Source organism: Atractosteus spatula, chromosome 5 (genome assembly GCF_055471065.1).
Source record: "Atractosteus spatula isolate fAtrSpa1 chromosome 5, fAtrSpa1.hap1, whole genome shotgun sequence".
In the NCBI taxonomy this organism is placed as follows: Eukaryota; Metazoa; Chordata; class Actinopteri; order Semionotiformes; family Lepisosteidae; genus Atractosteus; species Atractosteus spatula.
This window is the reverse complement of record NC_142710.1, coordinates 48,004,988-48,023,645: the sequence shown is the minus strand read 5'-3', so window position 1 is coordinate 48,023,645 and position 18,658 is coordinate 48,004,988. Positions and strand designations below refer to the sequence as shown.

General features: G+C 36.2%; 1 protein-coding gene across 2 annotated transcripts in view; it reads left to right on the top strand.

Moving 5' to 3' along the window:
• The window catches only part of prickle2b (prickle homolog 2b), a 94,128-nt gene continuing 75,470 nt past the window's right edge, over window positions 1-18,658 (top strand). Inside the window, exons 1-2 of one of the 2 annotated variants that reach the window (XM_088916834.1) lie at window positions 1-88; window positions 8,760-8,845. Coding sequence is in view for 1 of the 2 variants with exons in the window: in XM_088916832.1 (XP_088772958.1) it covers window positions 7,810-7,851; window positions 8,760-8,845 (128 nt within the window). In the remaining variant the exon portion in view is untranslated. Of the gene's footprint in view, window positions 89-7,674; window positions 7,852-8,759; window positions 8,846-18,658 lie in introns of those variants that run through there. The other variant, XM_088916832.1, reaches the window with a different exon arrangement.

Here is an 18,658-nt window from a genome sequence, read left to right as displayed (position 1 = left end):
AGCAATGATCAAGCCTTGTTACTGCCATGATACTCCTCCATAAGGAAATTGGCCAGGAAAAAAAGAAAATTAACCTGGATTATTAAAAGTAAGTGACTTGTTTTTAAGATCTCACCTCTATCTCAGATGTTTAACTTTATGGAAAGTTTTAACTCTAAAATCGATGGTGCAAAATGACATCCATAGTCAATACATACACTTGTTGTGAAAAATAAAACACATATTTTTGATGAAATTACCCAAATTTAATCTTACAGTGTGTTTGCAGTTTTGCTGTGCCCTTGTCATGAATATGGTTTGCTGTAGGTGTTCCTAGTTTGCCGTAGTTTTACCACAGTCCTGTACACTTTACTATGCCTTTGTGTTTTGAAATATTTTACTCTACGTTTGCTATACATTGATAAATTAGAATACATGGACTTCCAGGAGAAGCTATAGGTCATTATGAAAGTCAATAAGCAATAAAAAAATATTTAAACTACAGGATTTTATTGTTACGTAACTAAAGTGTTTGCTGGTATAGCTTAAGGAAGTTGTTTTATATTCAACTCAGTTTACGTTGCAGCTCTTTAAATGTAATAGAGATTTTGATTAATTGTTTTTGAATTCCTTGTGGAGCAAGAATAGACTAGAAGTACCACAAGGTGAATAAACTTGCAATGTTGTCACGGGTTTTGAAACAGATCCATACAGTACTTAGAAAATGATCAAATGATTGAAAAGAAGTTGCTAAGAATTCCAACATTTCTGATAAGTGAGAATAGTAATCTAATCCTTGGAATTAGCCGAGGTATCAGTTTTGAGAACAGAATTGTCTGTATACCATTTGAAACTTGATTAATGGTGTTTGTTTGGTCATGTTTTTTGCTTTATTCACTAGTATTATGTTTACAAGAGATTTCAAAATGTACTAAAATTATCTGGAAAGGAACATAATTAAGTGAAGCTGGTTGTCTTTTGGAAGCAAATCTGTTTGTCCTTTTAATACTTGCATTCTCTAGAGTTGGAAACAATATTATTTAATATTCAAGTTTTAAAGTTTGAAGGAATGATTCATATATTTGGTTGTATTCCTAAAATGGCATGAACTATAAAGCTCTGACCTTTTTCTGGACTTCTGGAGAAATTAATTTATTTTAAATAGTATCTTAGCTGAAAGCTAATTCTACACAGTCAACTGCTAAATTGCTTTGGTCTGCAGAAAAAAACACAGGACTGCACATGAATAATGAAATTAAGGAAAAATTATTACACTAATCTAAAAATGGAAATTCTCCTCCTACCCCCTGACCTGATACAGGTTTCTCCATAGTTTGCAAGGTTAAAAAACGGGCATTCGCAGATACTCCTGTTACACACAGGGCAGGATGTTTACAGTGCCAAGAGAGGTGATCAGGATAATGGTAGACACACAGAAAGATGTGAACGGGGATGTTCTTGACCTGGTCAATCAAATTCTAAAGTACAGTACTTCTGAGTGTTAGTGACATAACAAGTTCCTTATTCATAAACAAATGCAAATTTCCTTTTTTAACTTTTTAAACATTATTGACAATGACTTTTTCATCCTTCTTTTTTCTAACCTCTTCATCCGATTCAGGGTCACAGGAGAGCAGTAGCCTAGCAACAGGCACAATACCGGGTACACCCTGGTTGGGACACCAGTCCATCACAGCACACACTCAGACACAAACACAGACACAGACAATGACACACTGACACCAGGTCTAATTTTCCCAGAAGCCAATTAATCTTTAAGTATGTCTTTGGACTGCTGGTAGAAACCAGAGCACCTGGAGGAAACCTATGTGAGCATGGGAAGAACATGCAAACTCCACACAGATAGCACCCCAGGTCAGGAATGGAACTCAGGACTCCGGCGCTGCAAGGCAACATTACTAACCACTGTGCTTCTGTGCCTCCAAGAGCACCTTTTTTAAAATTGTAGAATTTTAAATTAGAAAACAGCACAGGGAAATGATCAAATGTAAAACATGACATTAGGATAGTAATTTAATGGTTTATCAATAACTTTTTTATTTTTTAGAATATTAGGAGCTTGCTTTTCCTTTGCAAAATAGTACATTAAATTTAGTGAGTGGAATCTCCTGACAGTCTCAACCTGGTTCATGTCACCTGCCAACTGTTGCCAGGATAACCCAAATGTTGGTGCACAAGTAACAGGAAGGAGTGAGAGGCTTGAGTGTAGCTGGCCAGGGCTCTTTTAACTTTCTAGAAAATAGTGGCTCCTGTAACCAGCTCTGCACTGATATCAGTGAGATTCCTCTTCCAATTGGTGTTATCTCTCCTGTCAGGCTCTGTGAAGCCTCAAGTAAAACGGTAAATGTCTCTGCAGGTATGAGGTGATGTCAGAAGAGCATGTTCTTCTGTCTTATTCTCAACATTTGTTTCCAGAGAGGCTGTAATTTAAAACTAATGAATGGTTCAAAATGTATTAATTAAAAAAAGGATAGATGGCAGAAAATACCACATGAATATGACCCATACAGTATTTTCATTTATATATATGTTTAAAAAACCTGTTGATATACCTATAATAAATGAGCCTGGTATGCATATGAAATATAGGATAGAATTATAATAGCACTTAAAGACATGTAATTTGTTAATTAATTTTGTTTACCATAGCCTCGCAGAAGGACAGAACAGAAACCTGAAACAAATATTGTGCACTTTTTTATCTGTACTTTTTTTAAAATAAAATTACAATTGGCTGGAGTTTCAAATACTGAATAACTTGTCTTGATGAAGAGTTAAGAATTCCCTTGGCCAGCTGTAGAAATGTCTCTCACAGAGGACATGTTTAGGGGATACTGCCTCTCTCAATAACCTGGGAGATTTTTCCTCCACAACACATTCCCAGACATTCCCACAAAGATTAGTCCAGTTAAATGGGCCATTTAATCACCCTTTTCCATTTTTAATAGTAGTTTTCATGGAATAAAAACAGCACATTTATGTAGTTTCCTACTGATAAATTAATGTGGTGTTTGCTCTAGGATAAATTAAGTTTGAACAATTACGGTTAAGAATTAAGTGAAGGGGGAATAAATTAAGCTGTGGTTGATAACCACACCTGTACATCTGATCTGTATATTGTAGAGAAATTCTTAGAAAATTTGAAGGAGCCCTCTTAGATCATCTTTTCTCAAAAAATATTCCCTTGAGGTCTACCTGAGTGACAGCTGTAGTCACTGAGGCCCTATTGACACTCACTGACATCAATCAGGGAGGGTAAGAACAATCTATGCACTTAAGCCATAAAACTGTAAATGAAAGTACATTCGTTCTTTCTTTTTTCGTTAGAATAACATTTTTCATTTTTTGGTGGAAGACATGCAAAGATATTTCAAGCATACTTTGCAACTATTTTCATTTAAAACATTTAAAAAGGTTGAAGAGAAATGTCACTCAAGGAATAACGCAATTTGTGTAGAACACAAGAAACTTAACAGATATTTTTTCACAGAGGTATAATGAAATAAACCACAATTAGTTTAATACAAATAGACAGGTTTGAACTCAAAAGGTGTTTGCAACACAATATTGATTGAACAAGCAGGCATTAAACAGATATAAAATCTCAATATATATCCTTTTGCACCATAAATTGTTTGAAATTGAGCTAATTTATTTTTCATTACTACCTAACGAAAAAATTACTTTTCGGTAACATATAAAAGAATTTGAGGTAATAAGATATTTTCACTAATTCAGGGATCTCTGCAATAGGTGCCAGGGGGTGACTCTGCAGAATCAAATTAAGTGAGAAGGAAAGTGCATTATTTAGTAATATTTAATTCTCCATTGCTCATATTCTTCTAAATATGATCACAACAACTCACAGCAAAATGTACACAAGCAACCAATATTAAGAATTTACTTCATTATCTGTGTGCATGTCTGTGTTTGTCATGTATCCTTTGATGGATTGGCGGTTAGAAAAGTGATGGATGGACTTTCTTATACAAAGCAGATTAGTTACTTTTACTGAAGTAGTCTGATTGAAGTGTCTTGTTCAAACAGCACTGTCCCTTCTGGAAATTAAACCCTCCTGCTACAAGTCCAGACCTCTAACCACAACTCCAAAATATGACGTGTTCTAGCAGCTAATCCATCACGTTTACCAATCATTGTCAAGTGTTCCTTATCATTAACATGATTAGTTCTTCTTCACACATCAGTGAAGCTCAAAGGCTACTTTTGTAATACCAATACAGATCTCTCAGGTGTAACTAACTGGTCCGGCAACAAAACAAGTTGAATTTCAGTGTAAGATCAAACAGGAAGGAAGTTTTCATGTTGTACACGAGATCTAAATTATTATTTTAAATCCTGTGTTTCTGGATATTTCAGGCAAAATCCTTTATTTAACCAGTTAAATATAATGTTACCCAATATGTCCCGAAATGCATTATATATATATGTCCCATATAACCTTGCACTGTGGCTTGATTTGCTGAAAATAACATGTATCACAGATTAGTTTGGTAACCTGATTCTTCAAATTAATGCTCATTTTACTGATTCACTGGCTGACAGTGTTATTAGAAAAATATGTTTCCTGTTACCTTTGCAATATCTTTTGCCTCTGAGTCCTCATCACTTACCAGTATAGGTGAAGATTTTGGAGAACGCTTTGTAATTTTCGTTTCATCCATGTCAAACAGATGCAGAGCAACTTGTGTTTTATGTACCACACCAGTAGACCAAAAGCAAAAACAACACTTTGCAAAAATTATATTTCATAGGCTTTTACACAAACCATGAAATTTGATAATGTGAATAATGTGGGGTTCATGGATTTTGAGGGATACAGAGAAGCTTAGAGGACATTTAGCAAACACAGGAAGGGGTGTGCTTGAGGACTATCTAGGACTGTATTATGGCCCATAATTTAGGAACCCAGATTAATGTCAGCAATAAATTTAGCATTTTTATTGCATTTCTTCAGATTAATTTAAGAATTTGAATCGAGAAATCAATTTAAAGTCTTAAAGTTTATCAGTGGTCTGTTCATTCTATAAACATACATTTAACTCCCAGTGTGACTCTTTTCTTTTATGATAATTGAAGTGAGCTTTGAACTTCTTTACTGATTACAGTACCTCCAGCATTCTGTGTACCATCAAACAACAAAACCCCTTGTTTCTGAGACTTTGAAAGTGGTGACTTTGCTTTGTTTGCAACATTATGCCAGGTTAGGGGATTGTAGTTGCATAGTTGCGTTGGGGGCAGTGCCACAGGTGCCAGGAAGAAACACAAAAACCAGGGCCTGGCTTAGACAAAACAGAAAGATTATAGATACGTTACATTTGTTTATGTTGAACTTCGGTACAACACATTCTTTTTTCTTGGTAGGTCTTGCTTCATGTTTCTACACAATGGCTATTCCAGGTTTTCTTTGCTTGGAGGATCTGATAATTGGGTTATACATCAAAAAACATTCCTCTGTGGCAATTGTTTACTGTGCTTTTTCAAAAACTAAATACAATTAATGGCCCAATCCCAGAAACTGTAACATAAATGTTTGTATCCTGTGCTGTAATTGCTTATGATATATTCTAAAGGTCAAAAAAAGAACGAGGGGACTCTGATAGCAGTAGGAGAGACTCAGGGCTTTGGCCAGAGTAAGTCTTTTTTTGTAAGTGGGACAAGCTGAAACGAAATCCTACTTATTGTAAATACAGAGGGGTGAGGGGAGGGCTGCAGTGCATTGAAACGAAAGCCATGGTGCACAGCAGTTATATTGTGCAAGCGATGTATAGGCACTTATCTTCTTTGTATTCTTACCCCATGTTATACTCCTGCACTTTGATAGGCTGCTGCTAAGATTAGGAACCAGCAGAGCTGAAGGATTAAGCTCCACTAGAGTCAATTTATTCAAAATGATTTGTCTTGTATCTGTTTACTTCTAGACAAGCTGAATAGTGATTTTTTTTGTGGCGGTGTGCTTAAGGGATACCTGTTGTTATCAGAAATCAGACACAGGGATTAGATGAAAGACGCCTTAATAACTGAATAAGAATTCAACTCTTTTAACGATTGGACCTAAAAAGTATAATTAATAATTTTTAGCAAAATGTCATTTGCATTCAGTGCCAGACTGTGACCCTCTCCATATTGCCTGGTCCTTTCAAACTGAGAGTGTTTTCTCAGACACAAAAAAAGAAATGTTGTATCATGATATGGTGCTCAGTTGGCATTTCAGTACAGCCCGAAGATTCCAAATACTCTTATTTAACAATACTGCCACTTGAAGGGGGTGGTCTCACTATGGCAGCTTGCATACTGATTCGAATCGCAGCTTAAAAAGAACCTCTTTTCACTCTGACTGTAAACAAGCCAAGCAAACAGCACACCAGCTGGAGTGAGGCAGGGTTCATCTCTACTCGTCATCGCTCTTAGAAAGACTTGTCAGGGAGGCTTTGCAGTTTCACAATTTTGGAGTATTAAACTTTGGTAAACTCATTGTTTCTCAATTGTAACCTTTCTTATGTTTTTGAAGTTTGGAAAATGACTGCATAAGCCAAGAAAAATAATAGAATAAAATATCAGAACAGAAATTAATTATCATAATCAACATAGTAGTTGATTAAAGTCCCCTACATGACATTGCTCTTGTACCCTGGAGCAACATACTTTCTCTTTCTGTAGAAATGGACTGATTCTCACTGTAAGCAAGAATTTGTTCCTAATTGACTTACGTGATTAAATAAAGGATTAAACAAGATATAAAGTTAAAAACATATTTTGTTTCTCAGAAAAAATGCTCTCAGTGTTGCTGGTCAGAGAGGGTTTATTGCTGTTATATTACTTAAAACATCTAATAATTAATTTTAATGTTATAATTAATTAATAATTATAATATTATACTATTACTCTTAATATGAGTAATATATATATTACTATTAATAATGATCCCCTCTATCCCTTATTTTTGGCATGTTAGTCTTTCCTGAAGTGGGTCTTTCCATTCAGTCAGTTAGTGGGATTGGCAGCATTTCTTCCAGAAGATTACATTCCTGTGACAACAGTATGATCAGGGGAGTCCATTTCTGTTCTTGCGGTATCAATGTGTCTCATGTCTCTGGGTTTTCATTCCAGTTCAGTTTGAAAAGAGCTAAATGGTTACTGGTTTAACTGGACCAGTTAAAAACTTCTCCAAGATATTTAGGTGCTCGTGCTTAAAAGAGACCTTGAACATCTGCAGCTACACCAGCCCTCCAGGACCAGGACTGGACAGCCTTAATATTATTGATGTGCTTTTATGAGATCATACCTCCCAAAGCCTTGGTGATAAAATCCACAGCAACGCTGTTTGGCTGCTGTTGGGCATTACAATGTAAACTGAACTTGGGACTCATCCCCCTGGCTTTATTTAATTTATTTATTGCTGCTTAAGATTATCGGTTTGTCCATTGAAGCTCGTTCCGGTGTTTTGTCTCAGAAGTGACTTTTACAAAGACTTGGTGAATCGTGTAAACTCGCTTGGGAATTTGTGTACGCATGAAAACAACAGCTAAATCCATATATTTTTTAAAAAGTACCATCAGGGCACCAGCGTTCTCTGATCAAAACGCCAGTGACCAATGGCATCGACTGGGCTCAGGTAGGGTGGAGCTGGTGTTTCCGGAATGTCTCTCTTTACTCATTCTTTAATGAAATAGAATAGTGAGGGTTCTTTTGCGGGATCTCCAGCGCCACGTTGAGGATTCGTTTACCAATGTGTAAAAGAGGTCTTCCGACGGATTGGGTTTATTGTGAAACCTGGCAAATTAAGTTGAGATGTTCTCTCGCAGTTCCAAGAAAAGACATTCGAGCAGATCGGTAAGTGGTCTGCGGGTGTTTTGTTGTTATCCTGGAATTTTCCCCGTTTCCCTGCAAATGTTGACGTATTCTGTACTTGGAATTGAACTGCAGCCTGTGAGCGTGAAGGCATTGAGGTGTATCGGTTTTTTATTTGATTTTAAAGGGATGAAACACTATTAAGCTTAAAATCACTGGTTTAGCGCAAGCATGAACTTTACTGGTAACGTTTAAATGAAGGTTCTAAGAAAGAAATCTTTTGGGGTTTGTCTTAGGACTGTTTTCATTATAGACTTGCAGACAGACCGTCGATTTCTACAATATTGTTATGTGTAACTCTTAAAAAAAGTATTGTTTGCAAAAGTCAAATGTGGTATTATGTTAAGGTTACTTTTTAGCCGCTGAAGAGCAGAGCACCTGCCCGTTAAATCATAACGTTTGATACCGTTTAAAAAGCCGAGGTACTTTAGTGAAAAATTACTATAGAAAAATATACAGGATGAAACAACTTACAGACGTGATGGGGTCTATACAGTATTAGTAGGGACATGATAATTGTTTTTGCTGGCACTATTTTAACACCTGAATATTATAAGACGACATTTTTTAAAACTGAACGAATAATTTTAATAAATTAAACATTTACACTGATCCAGTTTCGTCTGACAGTCTAAGATGTGTGTACTCACCTGTCTCTTTCACAACCACGAAGTGACGAGTTTTACGAAAACATAATTGACTTTACTAAATGAGATGTTTTGTAAACCACGCAAGATGGTTATTGGGTAGTTTGCCGTGCGTTTCTGAGCAGCTGTCGCAGTTTTGTGTGAATATCTATGCTTTGTACTTCCCTTGCTCATCAAGTATTTTGAATATTTCAATTTCAGCCTTCTTGTGTTAACTGTTACTTCTTTTCTAACCTCTCGCAGCTCTCTGCTCTCGATGAGCCTGAAAGAGGGCAGCCCTGTCATGTGTGTGGCGAGCAGTGTCCAGGGTTTGTGTTGCATAAATGGAGGTAGAGTATTTCTTCCTTTTTCAGGGTAGGATTGTTTGGCAACAGGCTTAGGTGGTTCTGTAAACCTATAATCACTGTCAGTCACTGTTGGGATCAATGTTGTTATATAGTGAAGTTGCTGGTAAATGTTGCCTGAAAGAAAAAGCCGTGATTTGAGATTTTGTTTTGGGGGGGGGGACATTTTTAGAGAGACTTTAGGAAAGAAATGGTTTTTAATGCAGTGCAGAAAAAGGAAAATATTTTAGAAGAAAACCTTTGAATATTTAAATATATAGCATCTATGAACCGTTACAGCTAATGAGACCTGGTTAAACAAATATATCAAATCTAAGCTTATTTCCAGAGTATTTGTTAGGTTTAATTAAATTTGATTTTCAAGTACTTTAACTCAAGCTGTGGTAGTTTAAACCTTTGAGTAATGAATAGGATTTTCAGTACATTGCTGAACAATAAGATAATGATTAAAAAACTAACTGAACTGTTCTACAGAATGTACTTGTTTTTAACCTTCAAAGGTTTGTTTCAAAGTGAATTAAGATATTTCCATTAGTTACAACATTTTTCAAGATGTATTTAAGTAGAACACATCTGCAGTAATTAAATACAGGCTCAGAAATTATACATGAAGGCTGTGGAGGGATCTCAGAGGAAGCCCATGGTAGATCCTGTGCTTTCTGTAAGTGTAAGCAGCCAGAGGAAAAATCTTTTTTTTAAAAAAAGATACCTTCCATGCAGCTGCTGATAAACCATTACCTCTCAAAAGTGCATGTTGAGTCACTTTTCACTATGCATTTATACTTTGACATAATCACACGGTTCTAGCCAGAAGATGTTCACATGGTATTAATGGTCAAATTTTATATTCTTTATAAATTCTTTATTTTATGAAATTTATATTGGCACTTTGTATTGCCAATAGTCAGCAAAGTTCAGCTTCTGTCAGTTCATGTCGTTTCAAATTTTGCTTGGGTGTCTGTTTTTCCATACGAAGTTTTAGTGTGAAGTTGTTGAGCATTTCAGTTTCATTGTAGAAAAATAAACCATATAATGACAAGGTCTCCAAGTAGCATTTATCAGACTGTCAAATTAATTTTTATACCTGACATTGATGACTCTATGACTTTTTTAAGGTCTTCAGATGCAAATCATTATTAGAGCGCTAGACACTAATATAGTTTTTTACTTGATTTTGGAATATGCATTACAAATTTGAATGTTGTATAAAACCATGAAAATAAATGCTAACAGCTATTGAGGAGAATGTTCATACAAGCCCCTATGTCCTTTAAGATCTTAAAAATTCCTTGCAATTCAACTTTGTTGAAAATAGATGTTGTGTTACGAGCACAAAATTTACAACATGCTGGGGGGAATTAGATGTGAAGGTTTGGAAAGCCCTCAATGCTGTAAACAATTATAGGGCAATTTCTAACACAGGAATGTTTCCGTAATTGCACATCTTTGTAGTGTAACCCATAAATGTGGAAATTTTCCAACAGTTGATAGCAGGCATTTTTAGGACAGTCTAGGAGTCTTGTTTTGTAAAGCACACAATAAAGACTTGCAAACCTATGAGAAGATGTAAAAAACCTGAACTGCTTTTGTTAGCTTAAGTCACTTTTTTTAAGAGGTTTTATTCTGATGTTACTTAAATTCTCTGTGTTTAACTGGGTTTCAAGTTACATTACATTTCATTATGATGAAGTATCTCTTTGGGGAAAATGGGGGAGCTCTGTATTGTATACTTCCATGCAGGCAAGTGCTGTTCATACCAGCAGATAAACTAAAAGAGTGACTTAGAATTAAGTGCTTTGGGAGAGTGTGATGGTAGATTTTCTTGTGGTTAAGGCATTTGTACTAATTGCTGTTGTTGTTTAGAATAATAAGAGATAGGAAAAACCTTTAAAGTTTTGGAAAATATTTTCCCTCTTGTTCTTGAAAAAAGAGAAATGCTTTTAGTTTCTGTCCTTAGGATATTTCAGACCTTAGTAAGAATGGGAGCTGTACCCACAGAGGGAAACTTTTAGAAGTAGCTGTATTTAATAAAAAAAAAACGGAAACAACTGAAAAAGGAAATTATAGACCAATAAGTCTTATTTATGTTAAAAGTAAGGTTATGCAAATGATAGTGCTAGGTAGAATAATAACAAAATAGTGGTGTTTTAAGAGAGGAAAAACAAGTTTAAAAAAGGATGTTTTTGTTGTACGACAATGTTGTACTTTTTCAAATGAATGTCAAGGACAGTTGATAACACTGAACATTATATTTTGATTTCCTGAAAGCTTTTGACAGAGATCCCGATAAAAGTCTGATTCTCAATTTAAAGTACTTTGCAATCCTGTAAATGTATGCAACATGGTTTTAGACATGATTAACAAATAGGAATTACCACGTTATCATTAAAGTTTTGTACCTCTGGGTACTGGATTTACATTCTGAGATAATTAGCAAAGCATTGAAATTAATAACAAAAGTTGAAAACAAGGGATTTAGCCACTATGTGTAAAATTAAATGTAACATTTATAAATGTATTTTGATCCACACAGTATGTAGGCAAATACACTGTGCATGTTGCTTGAGTGAGTCTGAGCTGCAGTAATCTATGTACAAAGCCCTAGATACAGTACCTATCATGTATATTCTTCTATGCTCTCTTCAAGAAAATTTAAGGTGGCACTGTGCATGTGGAATTCCTGGGTGTTTATACACCCAAATGGTGATTAATTTAAATTCAGAGAGTTAATGCTTAAAGATTACAATCTGCTAATAAGACCTCTTTTAACATACCGTGTTCAGTTTTAGTCACCGAACCACAGAAAGGATATTATTGCCTTAGAAAATTCATAAAAAAGTAACAAGAATGGTCCCTGGTCCCCTAAACCTCCTCAGTCTACAACAAAGGAGATTTGATCTAAGCACATAAAATCTTAAGGGGGCATAGGTAGCCCAGGAGACCTTTATAGACTCATTAGTGAAACAAGGACACAGGGTGACAATTAGCAACTACAAGTGATTTGGTTGAGGATGGAGAATGGGAAACACTTGTGGGTGTCTGGAACAGGCTTCCCAGCCAGGTGGTTGAGGCCCAAACTCTGGGCTCCTCCAAGAAACAGCTGGAGGAAATATTAAATTCATTTAACTGCTAAGCTACCAAATGACCAAGATGACTGGCATCTCTAGTTTGCAAAATGTTACCACTTGATTAATTGAGTACACAGAGGAATATAAAGTTGTCCAGTACTAATCCAAAAATATGATCAGTATCCCACAAAGTCAAAATAAATATTCTATATCTGCATTAACATGTTAGTGTGTGTTTCAATTTGCAGTTTTATGAATGTAGTATTCTTATCTCTCCAGAAAATGTTGCCACGCTTCCTTACTAATTTTCATGAGTAGTAGTTCTTGATATAATAGTTTATTTTCAATTTAATGTATCTAGAGAGACATAGAAAAAATACAGAACAACCTTTAGGGATAGGGTAGCTTGTTCATCCTCGTAGCCAGATTCCTCTTATTTGAACTAGGCTCCCCCAGACAGTAAAATCTAGGGTTTCTTTTTTCCAGTGACCTCAATAAGGCAAATACCTTTGGTGGCCTTTTTTTTTTGGAATTTGCAGATTTAATGGATTGCATGTATTTAGCACTAAGGAATACAAAAGTGCTGTACATAAAGTTAGGAACCCACTTCATCACCGAAGTGCAGCCCCCCCCCCGACCTGGTGACAATGCAGCAATTATGCACCAGCATGCCCACTTTACAGGAGGTCATGTGGAAAAGGGAGAAATTACTTAATCAATTGAACTGAGGCAGAATTTTAGATACTTCGGACTGTGTAAGCATAGAGTGCAGTTTAGCCTGGAAATTAGCTTCAGTAGTCTTATGATAAGTGCCAAGGGCATTTTACTGACCATGGAGTCAGAATCTGGATTTAATATCTGTTTCAAAGGTCGGCACCTCTGTATAGAACGGTGTCCCTAGTCACCCTGCTAAGGCATTGGTTTTTGGAATCCTTGGCCAGTGATAAGAGTGCCACCTATTGGTCCAGCAACACCATTTTCCTTTGAGGTGTCTAATCCCAGTAGTGAGCAGGCCAAGCTTTGTTTAGCTTCTGAGATCTGATGACATTAGATTGCTGTGATTAAAGCTTACAGTTTGGTATAATCCAAGCATGTTTACAAAATGTTTTGGATGTTTACAAAGACTGTTTTTCGCTTGACAATGACAACAAAAATAAATACTAGGCCTCCACTTGTACATTGTATTTAGTCTTTCTGACAATGTTTGAGGCCTAACCAGATAAAAATAAATCAAACACTGGTATACTTAACTGTTTTTTCCTTGAATTATTTATATTTGCTTTTAGCCTGATTGGTTTCCCTTGTACTAATGAGCCTCATTACAGATGCTATTAACATTTGTTTTGTGAGAGTGTGCTATCTGATCTGACCCAGTTATTCGGAGAGAACATTTTGGTGTGCTCCTTTCTGAAAGTGCCTCTGTTATTGTAGATTTTGTTGCATAAGCCTTGAAAATAAAGTAGTAATTTTGCATTTTGTCTGTAAATGAACTGCATTCTGAATATGTTGCAGTAGGAGTCCTCAGATTGTGAATTACTTTTGTTTAAACTGTAGCTTCCTTTGTGGTGGTGTTATCGGAGGGTGTGCAGACAAAGCTCCCTCTGTATCCCCCAATGCTATAAGGTTTGTGGGGGCAAAAGCTCAGGCAAGAAACTGATACTTCTGATACCTCTGTCCTTGCTGTAACCTTATCGGATCCGCATTACACTGAGCAGGGCTGCCATTCAGCTTGTTAACAAGCAGCCGGATGAAATAAAGCTGTCAGTGGTGTTTGGCGTATGAATGCCCTTTTCAAAGTGCCTTTTTGCATAGTGTCATGGAAGGGGGGAAAAAAGAAAGCAGTGGTAGGTATACCAAACAAAAGATGGGGAAATTTACAGCTCTCTTTCACACAATTAGCATGGATATGCAAACCTGTATAGCAGCAAGAGATGCCTTGATAATAGGCCGAAATCACTTTCTCAGCTTCACATTCCTTTGATATGGAAAACTGGCAACATCTGTGCCACACACGATCCTCCTAATGGTGGATCTGATGATTTAGTTTGTATTAAGGTGAAAAGAAACAAAAATAAGTTGATAAAAGTCCAATCATTTGTTTGCCAAGAGCTTTATTTGCTAATGTTTTAAGAATACATGGTTGGTACAAACCTATCTTCTTCAATTTAATAATAATGCCTTTTATTCCATTTAATGACCAATAAAATAAAACACTTTCTTACTGATCCTTGTATTTTGATCTTGGAAATTGTTTTGTATGTCATCAGTATCACAGTGTTCCCCCAATTTATTCAGATTTAATCCACTTGTTGCCCATTTAAGCATTAATATGAGTATTTGGCTCTGAAAGCCTTTCTCTCTTTGTGTAAACCGATCTTATTGTATCTTGTTTTTCAAAGCCTTTAGGTCGGTGAATGGAGATCATTTGCCATACTTGAGACTGTTTTCTTTTGGTGAGAGGGAGAATCTGTCTGCATTTTGTTCCCTCTTGAAAGTTTTACAGATTATGGTCACGCTTGCGCAGATGGTGACAGTATTCACCCTGGCTGGCGAGGCGTGGAGATCCTCATGAAAAGGTGAATTGGGAATTTGTGAACAGCTCCCTGCAATTACTTACTACGTACTGGAGTTGCCAGTTCAGAAGCCTCAGTGTATCTCCTCTCAAACGACAGCAAAGCTGTTTCCAAAAAAAGAAGAGGTGTACAGTTTTGTTTCTGTTAATTTTTCTGTTAATCAATGTTTAATTCACAATGTGCACCGCTGGGTTATTTCTTGAGATTTGCTATTTAGATAAGTTCCATGTATACAAATGCTGTTACATCATAAAATTAATTTTGTAGATGTTTAACTTGGTGAAGAAGAAAGAGCCTGTTATTATGAACGTGACTGGCTTATAAATACAGTAAGGCTCAGATTTGGCCTGTGTCATACTTACGTAGTTTCAGAACAAATCAGGTGCAGCGGAGCTAGTGTGGTGACGTCAATGCCCTCATTGCGCGTATCAGGGTCCTCAGCTGCCTGGGCTGAGGGAGGTCTCTTTTAGCTCATGCGGTTGGAGCCCTGTTGCATTACGCCGGAGACCCCGGTTCGCGCCCCAGGTGTGGGGGACGGAACGGGCGGCGGGGGGCACGACCCCGCGCGGAACCGTGACTATCACACAGTCATGTCATCATCTGTTATTGTTTAACCACAAAGACTGAGGGAAACTGCTGAATATGGGCCTGTAAGTGATGATACTTCTTTTATTAGTCCATCTGAATATGAAGCTATTTTTTCCTGTGTGAGCATTAAATCTTAATTAGTCCTATTAGTTCTATTGTATTTAGTATTCATGCACATCTTCAGATTAGATGGCTTCCAAGAAGAATCTCCATCTTCAATTATCTAATCTTTCTATTAACATTAACAAAATCCCATTAATGAATGCTTAAATGTCCAGATGTATTTTGAAGATTTGTGTAGGTTTCTTGAATAGAGAATTTGATTAGTAAACACTGAATGTGAAGTCCAGATTTAAATGGAATGGTTATTTTGTCCAGCTAAACCATCTCATTTGTATGCGCTGCTTGCAGACTGTGGCTAGGCACAGCATGTTAACGAGCAAGTGAATTGTTGTGACACTTATGTTGATTAGTCATAAATTAAGAGCTGCAATACTAAGACTGAGATCAAAATATAGTTTGGAGGAACACAGGGGAGGAGTATGGTCATAAACATGAGAGAGAGTCCCTACTGAATGCTGCGAAACTGTGCACTAAGCTCTCTGCTGTTTTCTGTCACTATTATCTTCATAATTATGCTTCCTTGGCACAGCATGAAAGTCTCCAAATGATGCTGCTTTGCTATTCTTGGGAGTTAAACCATCTTCTGATCTGCAGCCAGAGAGAATTAACCTCTGAGTTAAGCTTTGGGTTTGCTTCAACAATTGGCTTTACAGGATTCTCAGGAAACACTGATATTCCACATTGTGTCGAGGTTAAATAGCGATGTAAGGAAATCTCAGAAGAAATGTCTTCATTCTGGACTTGTTTCCCAATCGCTGTAATCAAAAGGCAGATATTAATGAAGCAAAATCCAAGCCCATCAAGATGCTGCAGTACAAGCATCATTTGCAAGTCATATACAGTCATTAGCAAACCCTGGTCTTTGAAGAGTGTTGTGAAGCTGCTGTAAGTGTTAAAACTTTTAAATCATTAATCGCATTGGTGACAGTGACCAGAGAAGTCCATAACTTTTTCTTGATTCTGGTTTCTCTGGGTAGATCCTTCCACCAGACTGGAGCTGGCCGCTCAGGAACTCCTGTAGAGCCATGCCAATTCAGCATCTGAATTAGAGTTTAGAGTGTCGAGAGTGTTCCCTGATGTCAACTACTGTAGGTGCAATCTGTCACTGGCTGTCCCTCAATGTGCAGCTTACCACACAAGCATACTGCTGCTGGGCTAATGCTTAGACGGTAAGTGTTAAGTAGCTTTAGGGAGCTATTGTTACTATAAACACTTTTGTAATCAAATATTAATTTTTATACAGTAGCTGCAGATCTGAAGCAGGTAGTGGGGAGTCGGCAGCATGCCCATATTTAGTAGTTTGTTTTACCAAGGTAGCCTGTGGTGATGCAGCACTTTGAATGGTATGAAAGTGATTAAAAACTTTTCTGTATTTTATTGTATGACCGTGGTAATATATTTTTTCAAAAATTGTATTTTTTAGTCCTCAGGAGACTTAATGACTTAATGACCATTTTGAAATGCAAAAGAATAGCACAATGAAAGTTCAGAGAGCAATACTTGGGTGTTGTCTGGATGACATTAAACATGTTGGTTGCTTGACGTCTTAAGATGATATGGGTTCAACTGGATTTTAAAGTTGGCGTTTGGAATTTTGAACTCACTTGTTTATCCAAAGTTAATTTTATATTAGTTTAAATTTTCAAAACAGAATTTAGTATTTTACCTTTAATTACCTTTATTGCTACACCCTAAAAACTACACCCATTATAAACTTTTATAGTGTTTTGTAACTGTAATAGGAGCACAATTTAACACAATTTAAATGTAAATGCCATCCTTCGAAACTAAATGCTGACATGGCACATATTCATTTCTTGAAGGTCAAAGCTGAAATGTTAAGTAGCAGGTATTCTTTCTTACTGCGGTGTTGATATTTCTCATCAGGGGTTTGTATAATGGGGAACTTACATGTAGTCATTTTGGCATTATAAACATTTTAAAGGATATACAGTTTTGCTTAAGACATCCTTATTTCCTTTTAATAAAAACAGATTGATTTAAATAGCAGTTTATTTAAACAGTAAAATTTAAATTAATCAAAATCCATATTACCTTACTTCAAGTTTTGAAACTTTTAACTCATGTCAATCATTTCTTTGGATATTTTTCCAGGTGGTCACTTCTTATTAAAAAATGATTAAAATAATGAAATTATTTTAACACTTAATTTGTGTAATGTTAAAATTAAACGTTTGACAGAATCAGAATGGAAAAATTCTCATTAGGTTTTTATTTTTAAAATCATTTACTGCACTTCCTGCAACTGTAACAATGATGAAAAAGACCATAATGCAGTACGTGTGTGCTTTTGGAGGCTCTTAGGCACTGAAGCTAATAAAATTATCTGACACAGAGAATCTAGCATTCTTTAGGAGTTTCCCTCGGTAACTCAAATAAGCATCTGCTGTGTTATGTCCCTGTTTTGTAAAGAAGTTCAAAAGGCTAAATCAGATGGAATTTTACCATTGCTTATATTTGAATTAATCAAAGCTCAAACCATCTTAACGATACTTTAAGTGCCAGTATCATCTGAAATGACACCAGGTTTTAGCCAGCAGGTTCTAAATACTTTGTATTCAGGGTGTACTGCTGTACACATTGATAATGCATGTCAAACATCCCAGTCTGGGGCCCTTCATTAACATCTCTTTTGGTTTCCTATTGAAGAAAAGGCTATACTGCAATATCTAAGTAAGAACTATTTTCTTGAAATGAGCCTGGACATTCACCACTTCACTTCACTCGTACCACCCTATATGTAAAAAACTATATGTCTTGTTTTTATGGATTTAAATAGTTTGACCTTTTTTTGTAGTGCAGAAATCAGAATACTGCATGTACTGTATAGTTTAAATGAAATCTTACAAATGACATTTTGCAATTTTAACACCTCACATCTCATTCTATACTTAAAACTGCTGTACTGTATATAAACTGATGTTTTGATAGTTTCCCCGCATCGTCTAGATTAGAAGTTGAAAATTTATTTTTCTTTGTTGAAGCTCTCCATATTATATCTAGTTTGTCTTTCCCACCTGCTGACCTTGCCCATTAAATGTTTGCCTCCTCTTGAATTTTGTCTTAAGTGATTTTGAATTTCCTTAGCATTTTCTGCCTTATTTGCTTGTATCTGAAGAATACTGATTCTAGGGGCAAAGAGTCAGGCTTATTTGCATGCCTCATCTTTTGTGATTCTGATATTTGCACATCACACAGAAGCATTGAAAAGCTTTTTTCTTTTGAAAGACTGAAGACCAAAAGTGTGGTTTGAGGAGTTTGGGTTGTAGGAGGTTTAGTACCACATAGTAATTGTATTTTTGTATGCATGAAATTGTCCTTTACCTCTCTTCCTCTCCATGAGCAGTGGAGTATAAGTCTGTGTGTGCGTGCAGACTGTTGAAGCTGGACCTGTCACCTGCTTCAGTGTTAGGTGTCACAGATTA